The following is a 12,896-nucleotide window of genomic DNA, read 5'->3' on the forward strand; positions in this document are numbered from 1 at the left end:
GGCCCAGCCAAGAGGCTGGAAGGCAGCTGGATAAGGGCCTGTAAGGCTGCTTTGCAGAGCTGAGCTGAGGCAAGCACACCAGGGTCTCTGGGCAGCAGGAGGAGGGCCACAGCAGGCCCCTTCCATGCCTCTTGACTTACAGTGCTGGCTGCTGGCAATGCTGGGGACTCTGCATTAGCATTTTGCAGACTGACAACTATTCCAGCATGCCCCATACTGAGAATTATAGGGATTCCTTGTACATTCTTAACTCTTTTCTGAACACAACTATTTCCAATTTCTCCGCTTTGCTCAAAGACAGGTACACACCTGTCTTTCTAAACTAAGTCAAATCTAAACTACCTGATACTTGCCAAACCAGCCCACTTGGAACTGGCCAGAGACTGGGCTCCCCACTGTGATCTGGAGGTGGCTGATGGTCAGTTGTGCAGCAGGGGAATGGGGCTGGAGGAGAGGGGTCCGGAGTTACTCACAGTCCTTTATAGAGGATGCAGCCAGCAAGAATGTGAGGCGAGCGCTGGCAGGTCTGCAGAATGCGGGCTGCCTTCAGCAACAACAGGGGCTCCACCTGTGCAGGGCAAGAGGCATCATGCCCACCCATCAGCATGCTCACAATCAGGAAGGGAGAAAAGGGGAAAGGGCTGTACAGAACAGCTGGACAGGGTGTAGCTCAAAGCCTGGAAAAGGAGAATGCGTCACACAGTGAAAGCTGTGCCACGGCTTGGGACTATTCTACCTCTCTATACTCAGAACTGCTGACACCACTAAATGCCAAATTCTTAGAACAAGGAGGCCTGTCCAGAAGCTAGAAGGTGCAGCAAATATGGCATATGGCTATTCAAAGGGGTCAGAGTAGATGGCCTGGGAGACCCTATCTACCCTGAGAATGCTAAGACCTGACGGCAGCAGAAGAGGAGGGTGTATCCTATAAATACATGTCATGGTACCAGGTCAAACCCACCTACCCTATCCTCCACCTTCCTTCTGAAGCACAATCCCCATGGTGATACAGGTGGCTTTATGTCTGACCAGGTTCCATGACTCTATTCCATCACATAAAATGAAAACATCATGCTCTTTCACTCGGGGAAATATGCCTCAGTTCCAAATTCCTTGTATGGAGTCAGGGGCCTAGAAGTCCCTAAAAATACAACAAAAGCATCTGGACCTGGTCAGGAAGAGCCAGCAATAACCAGCAGCCTCCTCAGACTTCCACCTGCCAGCTAGAACCAGCAAGTATCCACCAGCTGTTAGAACTAGTGTTAATGGAGCCTCCGGAGCTGCTGACACATTAAGAAGTTTATTCTTCATAGCCTCAAGACTGTGCCGTCCCAGCCAGCCATTCTATAAAGCTTTGGGGCCAGCTACAGGAAATTTTCCAGACTGGAGCAGGGAAAACCCTTCCCCATGTCTGGTGGAGTCATGCTCTGTGAAGGCTGAGTCACAGCACCACACCCCTGCTACAGGGACACTATTTACTATCACAGTGAGACACAGGAGAGGGCTGTGAGTCAGGGCTCAGGTAGCTGGCTCTTAATGGGGCAGCACAGGTGGTCAGGCCAGCCACACAAGCAACGTAGGTTTCACTGAGTGCCAACTGCAAACGGAGCGGCTCAGAGATACAAAAACAGTTCCCAACCATTCTCTCTCAAAGACAGCAACCTTGTTTTTGAAATGTTCATGCTGGGCATTTTTGATGCTGAGAATAACTAGATCATATGATATGAATATCAAGAGAGGCGGCCTTCAGATTACTGAGTTCAACACTCCAGAGGCATGAATAAAATAATAATTCCCTTTACTGAGCATTTACTTGGTGTCATTTGAGGTACTGCTTCACTTGATCATCAAAACAGTTCTAGAAGAGGGCCAGGCACGGTGGCTCACGCTTGTAATCCCAGCACTTTGGGAGGCCGAGACGGGCGGATCACGAGGTCAGGAGATCGAGACCACGGTGAAACCCCGTCTCTACTAAAAATACAAAAAATTAGCCGGGCGTGGTGGCGGGCACCTGTAGTCCCAGCTACTCAGAGGCTGAGGCGGGAGAATGGCGTGAACCCGGGAGGAGGAGCTTGCAGTGAGCTGAGATTGCGCCACTGCACTCCAGCCTGGGCGACAGAGCAAGACTCCGTCTCAAAAAAACAAAAACAAAAACAAAAACAAAAACAAAACAGTTCTAGAAGGCAGGTATGCTGACACCATTCTTTGGATAAGGGAAATGAGGCTGAGAGGTGACCTGCTGTGTCATGGCCCTGCCTGAGAAGTGACATTCTACTCACTTTTCCAGATATAGTTCACTTCAGGAATATTAAAATAAGTATCCAGAAGCCCTAGTCTTACATACAAAATGAATGAGGAGGATGAAAATGTTACTTTAGTTTGGTCCAAGTTCCAGAGGGAATTGAAAATCTTATGCAGATCACTGGTGTTTTTCAGAATTTGTTCGACGAAGGTGTCCCACTCCGTGCTCAGTTCTTCCTGAGAACAGTTCTAAAACAGAAAGAGCCTCAGGTCAATATCTGAGATTCTGAGGGACAGACTCTTTGGCCAGAGTCCCAACTACCTCAAAAATTGCTCCTCACACAGGAAACTGACCGGAAGGGGGGACCTGTTTTAAACCTACCCTATCACAGATCCACGTCACCTGCCGCATGGGGGTGGCAAGCAGGGCCTGCGCTTTCTAAACATCCCAGGAAGGAGATGGGGATAAACATTTGGAATAAATGTGACCTATGCCACTAGGCCCAAAGGGATATGAGGGGGCTCCAAGAGCTCCTGACCTTGTCCCCAGACACAATGTGTTTATATGAAGTATACAAGACCCCAGAGTAAGTGCTGCATTCTGGCAATATCGGTTTTTATAAAGAGGCCCAATGTAAGACTCCTCAATCCCATACTCATACCTCATAAGCTAAGGAAACAGGTCCATTGTAAAAATTAAAGAATCCAATTAGCTGATCCAGAAACCGCTTGCAGCTGACATCAGGGAGCTCCACAGCACAGCCCAGCACCTGTAAAGAGAGAAACCAGGAAGACAAGCATTTTCCTTCTCTTTGAGTCCAAGCCCAGAATCCTGGCATCCAGGGCTCTCAATTATCTGACTTCACTGGCCCATCGGAATTGATCTTCTATTGTCCCTGAGTCCACACCCTCCATTCTGGCCAAGTTAATCTCCACGGACAAGTAAGTTCTGTACCTCAGTTCATGTTGTCCAATCCCAAATGTCCTATTCCTTATTGTTCATTTCCCCAGAACTTATAACCTTCAGTGCCCACCACCGATTTCAGTATCTCCATAAGGTCTGTTCTAGTACCTCGAGCCAATAATGCTGACCTTTTTTTTGACCCTTGCATTGTTAGGACTGTTATTTGGACAGTGGATGTTTAATCTGGATTCCATTACAAACAACGGACAGGACTCAAACTCCTTCATGAATGGCCATCATGTCTCTCCAGCTGGATAGAGTGCTTTGAGAGCAAGAACTGACCACGATCTTCCCAGTCCTAGATCTCCAAAATGCTGAGCGTAGTGATTAGTTCCACAGAAGATAAATACTTGGCCGGGCACGGTGGCTCACGCCTGTAATCCCACCACTTTGGGAGGTCGAGATGAGTGGATCACGAGGTCAAGAGATCGAGACCATCCCGACCAACATGGTGAAACCCCGTCTCTACTAAAAATACTGGGCGTGGTGGCGGGCGCCTGTAGTCCCAGCTACTCAGGAGGCTGAGGCAGGAGAATCGCTTGAACCTGGGAGGCAGAGGTTGCAGCGAGCCGAGATTGTGCCACTGCACTCCAGCCGGGCAAAAGAGCGAGACTCCGTCTCAAAAAAAAAAGTACTTGCTGAGTTAGAAAGTAATCTGGTCATATGTTTAAAGAGTGTGAAAATGTTCCTATTACTTGATGTAGTAATTCTACCTCTAGGAATCTGTCCTAAGGGAATCATCAGATATTTAAACTAATAAACCCTGACAGAAAACAAATAAACAAAAATTCCCTCTGAATGTAAGCTACAGTAGCACAAGGATCTTTGCTTTGTTCCCACATGTAATCCAAGAGCTTACAACAGTCTGGCATGTAAGAAGTGTTCAATTCTTCCAATTGATGAACAGACTGAATGCAATTCCAATAATAATCCCACCAGCTTTTCTTCAGAAACCGACAAACTGATTGTACAATGAAAACACAAAGAACCTGAAATATCCAAAGCTATCTTGAGAAAGAATAAGGTTGGAGGACTTATACTATCTGGTTTCAAGACTTACTATAAAGCTATAGAAATCAAGACAGTGTGGTACTCACACAGAATCTTCAAACAGATCTGTGGAAAAGCCGAAGAGAGTCCAGAAATAGACCCACGCTTAAATGGTCATCTGATCTTTGGCAAAGGAACCAAAGGGAAATCCAATAGGGAAAGGAAAATGTTTTCAACAATGATGCTGGAAGAACTGGTTATCCAGGTGGAAAAAAAAAAAAAAAAGATCCTTGACCTCTATTCACACCATTCACGAATATTAACCCAAAGTGGATTACAGATCTAAATTTAAAAGCTAAAACTATCAAATTCTTACAAAAATAAAAAAGGGAGACTATCTCCTCCAATGGAGTAGGCAGTGGTTTTTTCAGGCGAGACACAGACAGCAATAACCATAAAAAGATAAAATTGATAAGTTAGACTTCATTAAAATGGAAAATTTCTGCTCATCAAAAGACAACAAGAAAATTAATAGGCATGCCACAAACTGGGAGAAATTATTTTAAAAAGATGTATCTGACAAAAAACTGGTATCTAGGACATAAAAAGAACTACAATTCAATTTAAAAAATAAAACCCAATTTAAAAAATAGGCAGGGCTTTGAATGGACACTTCACAAAGGAAGATATTCAAGTGGTCATTAAGCACATGAAAAGGCCTCACTATCATTAGTCATCAGGGAAGTGAAGACTAAAACCACAATAACATACCACTGCACATCCAGCAGAATGGCTAAGATGAACAGACTGTCAATCTCAATGCTGATGAGGATGTGGAGTAACTGGAATTCTCATACATTCTTGGTAGGAATGTAAAATGGTACATCCACTGTAGGAATGTAAAATGGTACAACCACTAAAGGAAAAGGTCTAACAGTTTCCTATAAAATCCAACACACACCTACTCTATGACCCAGCAGTTCCAGGACTGGATATTTACCCAGGAGAGATGAAAACATGTGTTCACCAAAATACTTGTATAGGAATGTTCCCAGAAGCCTTATCCTTAATATCCCCAACTGGACACAGTTCAGATGTCCATCAAAAGAAGAACAGATTGTGATATATTCAGACAACAGAATACTGTTTCATTATAAAATGGAATGAACGCCGATAGATGCAACAACATGAACGAATTTCACAAGTGTTAAGTGGCAAGACAGGCGCCTGTAAAGCATGTAACCACAAACAAACATTAAACTTCTTTTTTTTTTTTTTTTTTTTTTTTGAGATGGTTTCGCTTTTGTTGCCCAGGATGGAGTGAGTGCAATGGCACGATCTCAGCTCACTGCAACCTCTGCCTCCCGGGTTCAAACGAGTCTCCTGCCTCAGCCTCCTGAGTAGCTGGGATTACAGGCATGTGCCACCACACCCAGCTAATTTTGTATTTTTAGTACAGACAGGGTTTATCTATGTTGGTCAGGCTGGTCTTGAACTCCTGACGTCAGGTGATCCGACCATCTTGGCCTCCCAAAGTGCTGGGATTACAGGCCTGAGCCACAGCGCTCGGCCCCAAACATTAAATTTTAGTTGATGATATGCATGATAGAGTATCTGCATGGAGAGTACACTAATGTGTGCAACTTACTTTGAAAATTGTAACAAAATAATCTGGGGCTGGGTTACAGTGTCTCGTGCCTGTAATCCCAGCACTTTGGGAGGCCAAGGCGGGAGAATTCCTTGAGCTGAGGAGTTCAAGACCAGCCTGGGCAGCATGGTGAAACCCTGCCTCTAGAAAAAATTTAAAAAATTAGCTGGGCATGGTGGTGCATGCCTGTGGTCCCAGCAACTCAGGAGGCTGAGGTGGGAGGATCGTTTGAGCCTGGGAGGCGGAGGTTGCAGTAAACCAAGGTCACACCTCGGCACTCCAACCTGGGCAACAGATTGAGACCCTGTCTCAATAAAATAAAATAAAAATAATTTGAATTAATGGGGGGATAAAGGAATGAATAGATCGGTAATAAAACAACTATAATAAAATGCTAATTGTAGAATTGAGGAGGTATATGAGTATTCACTGTAAAATTCAACTCTTCAGTACTTTTAAAAATTTTCATAATAAAATGTTAGAAATAATACTACAAAGGTGAATATAGCATCCCACACTTAAGCATCCCTTTACCTCAGGAAGCCTTAAAATAAATGTAGCCATGGGAAACAGCACTTTAGATTATATGCTACTATTAGAATGTAAAGGAATGATTTTTATTCTTTTTTTTTTTTTTTAAGACAGGGTCTCACTCTGTTGCCTAGGCTAGAGTGCAGTGGCAATCGTGGCTCCCTGCAGCCTAAAACTCCTAAGCTCAAGCAATCCTCCCCTCAGCCTCCCCAGTAGCTAAGACCACAGGCATGAGCCACCACACCTGGTTAATTTTTTAATTTTTTTTTATAGAGACGGGGGTCTTACTATGTTGCCCAGGCTGATATCGAACTCCTGGACTCAAGCAATATTCTTTTTTTTTTTTTTTTAAATGGGTTCTCTGAAACCTAACACATATCTATCAGTGTTTTCTCTGGGTCACTTACCTAGTAAGTGTAGAGAGCATGGAGAAGAAAAGATGATGATAGAAACTCAATTTACAACACAGAGTAAACAGAATTTCCACAAGTTGGCCTAAGTCTTTGAAAGGAAAGGAGAAACCAGCTGTGTGCAATGCAGGATATGTTAGAAATGTTTTGGAAAGCACTCGATGATGAGAACCTGCAGAGAGTACCACAGCAAGCGAGGGTGATTACTAAACACAGTACATGGATGAGGTTGGGGGGGCAGATAATTCTAAATTCAAGACTCAGAAACAACATAACTTCCTAAACTTATCATTGCAACACTTCAGCACTGATTCCGCCATTCAACTTACCCAAAGGTAATCTCCATCAACTTTTATGGCAAACTTCAGTTTTCTCAGACGAACAAGAGTAGGAGGAGAGTCAGAAATGTCAGAAACACAGCGGACAACTCCAGCAATCTGTCCACAAAGCAACTCCTGTTGGTCAAGCACGGTCTGTGGGAAAGGAGCACATTCCACGTAGGAAGCTGAAATTCTTGAACTCTTAAGTCATTTCTTACAGCATACTAAAGCCTGCAAGCCAAATCCAGTCTGTTGCCTGTTTTCCTATGGCCTGTAAGCTAAGAATGGTTCTTACACTTTTTAAAGGTTACAATAAAGAAGAACACGTGATTGAGACCTTACGTGCCTTGCAAAGCCTAAAATATTTACTGTCTGGCCCTTTACAAAGTTTGCCAACCCCTACCTGAGAGGACTGAACCCTAAGAGAACACCCAGCAGGAACACATGAGATGATTGCACAGAACTGCATTTCTGTTGCTAGGATTATAGGCATATGCTTAGCAGAAGCATGAGCCTTTCACTCCTACTCAAATCCCCCATACAGAGTGGCCAGAGTGACGCAGATTAACCCCAACTATCCATGTCAGAGCACAGTCACAGGAGGGAATATACAGAATCTCCTAATCAACCTTAGCCTTAACTAAAGCACAGGACACCCAGACAGTATGGTATGCACAGGAAATGTACACACCACCCATGAAGAATTCTTACCTAGAAAACTGAGCTTGAACCTAACCAAGACTCTAGATCTTACTACTAATGTAAAGGAAATACAGTGGATAGGAGACATTAAATGACACCACCATGAGGAACAAATCAGCCAAATCTAGAGTGTGGGACATTCTAACACTCTACCACACATATGACCTGGTTTCTTCAATAATTCAATGGCATAGAGGAGGGGGGAAAAGATGAGTGGCTGGGTGAGGACTGTTATTAAAAGGACTTAAAATACAAAATAACCAGATAGAATGTGTGGATGCTGTTTGGATCCTTATTAAGAAAAAGAAAAAGAAATAGAAGGATGGAAGTATGGGTGCATGGAAGGAAGGAAGAGCAGAATAAGTAATATCCAAGACAATAAGGCAAAATTTGAATACAGTCTGGGTATCAGGTAATATTAAGGAATTACTGTTACTAATTACTGTAACTTTCGTTAGGTGTGGTAATGTTCAAAATAATGCCCTTTTCAGTTAGAGATGTTGCTTGATACTGGTGAGATGACGCAACATCTAGAATTTGCTCCAGGAAAAAAAAAAAGAGAGAGAAGAGGAGGTTCAGACAGGTCATCTAAAATTGGCAAAGTATTGCTGGGCACGGTGGCTCACACCTGTAATCCCAGCACTTTGGGAGGCTGAGGTGGGTGGATCACGAGGTCAGGAGATCGAGACCATCCTGGCTAACACGGTAAAACCCCGTCTCTACAAAAAATACAAAAATTAGCTGGGCGTGGTAGCGGGCGCCTGTAGTGCCAACTACTCGGGAGGTTGAGGCAGGAGAATGGCATGAACCTGGGAGGTGGAGCATGCAGTGAGCAGAGATCACGCCACTGCACTCCACCCTGGGCGACAGAGTGAGAATCCGTCTCAAAAAAAAAAAAAAAAAAAAATTGGCAAAGTATTGATAATTGTTGAAGCTACTGATGGCATATGAGGGTTCATGATACTTGCCTCTGTTTTTGTATATGTTTGAATACAAACTTATTTATTTTTTTTTTTGAGATGGAGTTTCACTCTTGTTGCCCAGGCTGGAGTGCAATGGCGCGGTCTCTGCTCACTGCAACCTCTGCCTCCCGGATTCAAGCGATTCTCGTGCCTCAGCCTCCCAAGTAGCTGGGATTACAGGAGCATGCCACCACGCCCAGCTAATTTTGGGATTTTTAGTAGAGACAGGGTTTCATCATGCTGGCCAGGCTGGTCTTGAACTCCTGACCTCAGGTGACCCATCCACCTCAGCCTCCCAAAGAGCTGGGATTGCAGGCGTAAGCCACCGTGCCCAGTCGAACACTAACTTTTAAAAACCGAGCTGATCAAAAAATCGGGGGTAGAGGGAGGCAGACAAAAATCATGATGGAAATAGAAAGCTAAAGACGATGAAAATGCTGAGCTGCCTGGAAATTTTAAGACCAGAACAACAAGAAATAGTACAACTAAGAATAAGACAGTAGAAATGTCATTGTCTGGATTAGCCAAACTGTCCTAATGTAAACCCTATACTTTTGAAAAGTCACCACTTGGAGGCACTGGGATCCTCACTGAACAATAAAATGTTGTGTGGCTTACCTGGGAAGGATAAAAGTAACAAATGCCAGCTCTTGTTGGATCGCCTTCTTCCTTTACCTTGGAACCATCATAAAGAAAAAAATAATTCCACCTGGCAAGAGAACAGAATGGAGCCATGTTTTCTTTAATCTGGTGATCACGGCATTTAAAACACAGCTTCCTATTCCCCAGCCCAAGGAGGGCTCATTACTGTGTTTGAAAGCCTTCAGGTGGCCCCAGAGAAGAAAGAACCCCAGTAGCTACAAATTAGATAAAACCGTTCTGTAAGCGCAGGAAATTCAAACTAAAAATATGCCTCTATCCAGCCGTTAGACCATCTGCTGGAGAAGACATGAGTAGCTAGAAAAAAAAAACGAGGCGCCCACAATGACTGCTCTTATTTGAAACACTGAACCTTAACTATACAACCACATGGTCTGATGCACTGTCTTTTAAGGCTCTGATAACAAAATAAATTAGAGATGTATTAGATGCACTCCTCATAAGTGCTGAGCACAAAGATTTCCAGAAACAGCCCTTCTACCAGGAATTCATGCATTCACTTAAACATTTACTGAGGGCCCACAGTGTGCTCCGCGGTTGCTGAGCAAACACACAGTTTCAGTGCACGATAGTGAGTCCATAAGTCCGTAACAGAGAAAAAACAGGGGCCTATGAGAATTTGCAGAGAAACTCTGAACTCCTCTCTACCATGCCAAACCTCACCAAGTATCACTCAAGCACACTTCCTCATTAACCATCTCCTGATTCCCTTGGCCCAGAGATATCTCTTTGTTCTGAATTTCCATGACCCTCTGTTCTTCCCCAAAGACTCTTACAAACTACACTGCAGTATAACTATATTACATAATGTTATTATCTGATTAGCTCTTTAAGACCAGAAAACAAACACCTCAAAGGCCAGGCCTCGATTTTGTTTTGTTTTTACAGGGTCTCACTTTGTAGCCCTGTAGGCTGGAGTGCAGTGGTGCAATTGTGGTTCAGTGCAAACTCGACCTCCCAGGCTCAAGCCATCCTCCCGCCTCAGACTCCCAAGTAGATGGGACTACAGGAGTGTGCTACCATGCTCGGCTATTTTTTAAAAAATTTTTTGTAGAAATGAGTCTCACTATATTGCCCAGGCTGGTCTCAAATTCCTAGACTCAAACAATCCTGCCTTGGCCTCCCAAAGTGCTGGAATTACAGGTGTGAGCCACTGCGCCCGGCTGGACCTGTTTTACTTCTAAGTCTCTGAGAACACATTTATGAGGCTACAGCATAAAGCAGCAATGGGACCAATGTGTCATCTGCTCTCTTCCCTGGATCTATGCCCTCTCTGAGGCCTCCCTCCATGGCTCCCACCCTGCGGTTCTGATGAAAAACCACCAACTTGGCTAGGCACAGTGGCTCATACCTATAATTCCAGCACTTTGAGAGGCCTAGGCAGGAGGACTGCTTGAGCTCAGGAGTTCGAGACTAGCCTGGGCAACACGGTGAAACCCCATCTCCACAAAAAATAGACAAAATTAGCCAGGCAAGGTGGGGTGTGCCTGTGGTCCCAGTTACTTGGGATGCTGAGGTAGGAGGATCACTTGAGCCTGGGGGATTAAGGCTACAGTGAGCTGAGATCATGCCACTGCACTCTGGCCTGGAGGATAGAGCAAGACTCTGTCTCAAAAATAAATAAATAAATAAATAAAGCACCAACTTGGTCTCTGGCACTGTCCACTTTCCCAATACCTAAGGCTGGATGTACAACTGGCTGCAGGGTAAGCTCAGATCAAAAAGCCTCAAAAAAGTTTCAAAGCCAACTCAGAAACTCCAAGTGCACCCCATCCTCCCCTGTCCCCACGTTCTCTTGGTGAAAGCATCCCTGCTTGTGCAGGCATACGAAAGAAAACTTGGGTGTCATTTTGAACTGCTCCTTCCATCTTTCTGACTTCCACATAAATAATCAGTCACTAAATCCTGCTAATTCTAGCTAAACCTGCTTTTCACCTTCATCTCCTCCATGACTGATGTTTGCTAAACCTAATTATGGGAAAGGATTAACGCATTTAGGGTTGAGAAGGGAACTGGGTTTCAGACAGACATTGAGTAATGCCCTTCAACACCCAGTCTGGCCAAACCTCTCCTCATGGTGTAATTCTCAAATGCAAGCATACCTCATCTCTGCAAATTGAAGACTACAATACTCACATTATCATCAAAGCTGGCTGCATGATCAGGCTGTGGCTATCTTTTCTACTATCTCCCAGCAATGCCAGAGTCATTCAAACATTGGGAGAGGCTTACAAGGTTAAAACATGTTAGCTTTAGAGAGAAATGGCTCACATGCTTGATTCAGCTGCTCTGAGGAAAATGGCATTTTTATTGTTACGTTAATAAAATTAACACAATCTGGCTGGGGATTTTCAATTAACCCCAAAACTCTATCCAACAGCCCAGCAAAAGCTATGCCATGGCAGGCCTTGCTACTCACCACGAGGCTGACTTTGTCTCTGTGGAGGTAGAGGTGGCCATCTACTTTGCAGTCATCCTCATTCTCTTCATTTAGGTTTTCTTTTCCAGTATCACTTCTTTCTTCCTAGCTGTGACCGTTCCTCTATTCCCCAATCCAGTGAATCTGGATGTGGTAGGTTTCAGTGTTTTCAGTCACAACTGCCACTTGGTTAGTTTTCACTCAGCATGGAAAGTGCCACTTCCCTTCCTTGCAGGTTCTTCAGTTTCATGTATATTTCTATGCCTCTTACAACTCAGGGAGAAACCATAACAAAGAGAATCTTAGCAGAAAAGTCAAATCCATTCCTCTGGTTTCCTGAGTGTCACTGTGGCTGTCTGCAGAACCACCTCTTCAAGCTCCTCTCCAGGAAAGCCAAAAATGGGAGATGCATGCTGGAGCTGGTGTTCTAAAGAAATTTCTAGCTTGTCTAGTTCAAACCCATCCTGAAGACTCTTATTAAAAGTTTTGAAGTTTCCAGTTCAAACATCAGTGCCTTGGCTCTGAAATAAACACAAGGAATAGATATTTCAGAAACTCGTGAGAGAGCATGTGACCCAGCAGGATTAAACCAATGGTATATTTCAAAAGAGCTTTCTGTGAGGGTGACAATCATGCTTCAAAATCAAAGAGGGAGGCTTGCAGAGACTTCAGAGTAAGGGCTTTAGTTTCTCGAACAGTTAAGGGAAACACACCACAAGCTTCATGGAAGATAAAATCAAATGATAGGGTGAAAATGCTCTAGGTGTGGACAGCTATACAAATAAACCAGTTGCTGTGGTAATAATGGAACCCAAATTAAGGAACTGTCATCTTGACAGTCCAAAAGTAACCCGAACATGCAGAATTCCAGAGGGGGGCAAGTTTCTAAAAAATCAAGAGAACTTTATCAAATGGCTTTCGAACTTCCACGAGAGAAAGACAGCTCAGTGTATCATGGAATTTCAGAGTCGGAAGGAACTCTGGCATCATTTACTCTACTCTCCTGCACTCTTTTCCAAAAATTACCTTGGCTGTCTCTGCTTTACACC

General features: G+C 44.1%; 1 protein-coding gene across 6 annotated transcripts in view; it reads right to left on the minus strand.

Moving 5' to 3' along the window:
- HPS4 (HPS4 biogenesis of lysosomal organelles complex 3 subunit 2) overlaps positions 1 to 12,896 on the minus strand; it is a 31,557-nt gene that overhangs the window by 17,573 nt on the left and 1,088 nt on the right. For all 6 annotated transcript variants that reach the window (XM_058431937.1, XM_058431933.1, XM_058431936.1 and 3 more), the window contains exons 2-7: positions 11,848 to 12,368; positions 9,387 to 9,477; positions 7,114 to 7,257; positions 2,904 to 3,011; positions 2,374 to 2,490; positions 474 to 568 (exon numbers count right to left, since the gene is read on the minus strand). In XM_058431937.1, the coding sequence (XP_058287920.1) occupies positions 474 to 568; positions 2,374 to 2,490; positions 2,904 to 3,011; positions 7,114 to 7,257; positions 9,387 to 9,477; positions 11,848 to 11,888 (596 nt within the window). In that variant the 5' untranslated portion in view covers positions 11,889 to 12,368. The remainder of the gene's footprint in view (positions 1 to 473; positions 569 to 2,373; positions 2,491 to 2,903; positions 3,012 to 7,113; positions 7,258 to 9,386; positions 9,478 to 11,847; positions 12,369 to 12,896) is intronic.

This window comes from Hylobates moloch, unplaced genomic scaffold (assembly GCF_009828535.3).
Source record: "Hylobates moloch isolate HMO894 unplaced genomic scaffold, HMol_V3 SCAFFOLD_19, whole genome shotgun sequence".
Taxonomy (NCBI): Eukaryota; Metazoa; Chordata; class Mammalia; order Primates; family Hylobatidae; genus Hylobates; species Hylobates moloch.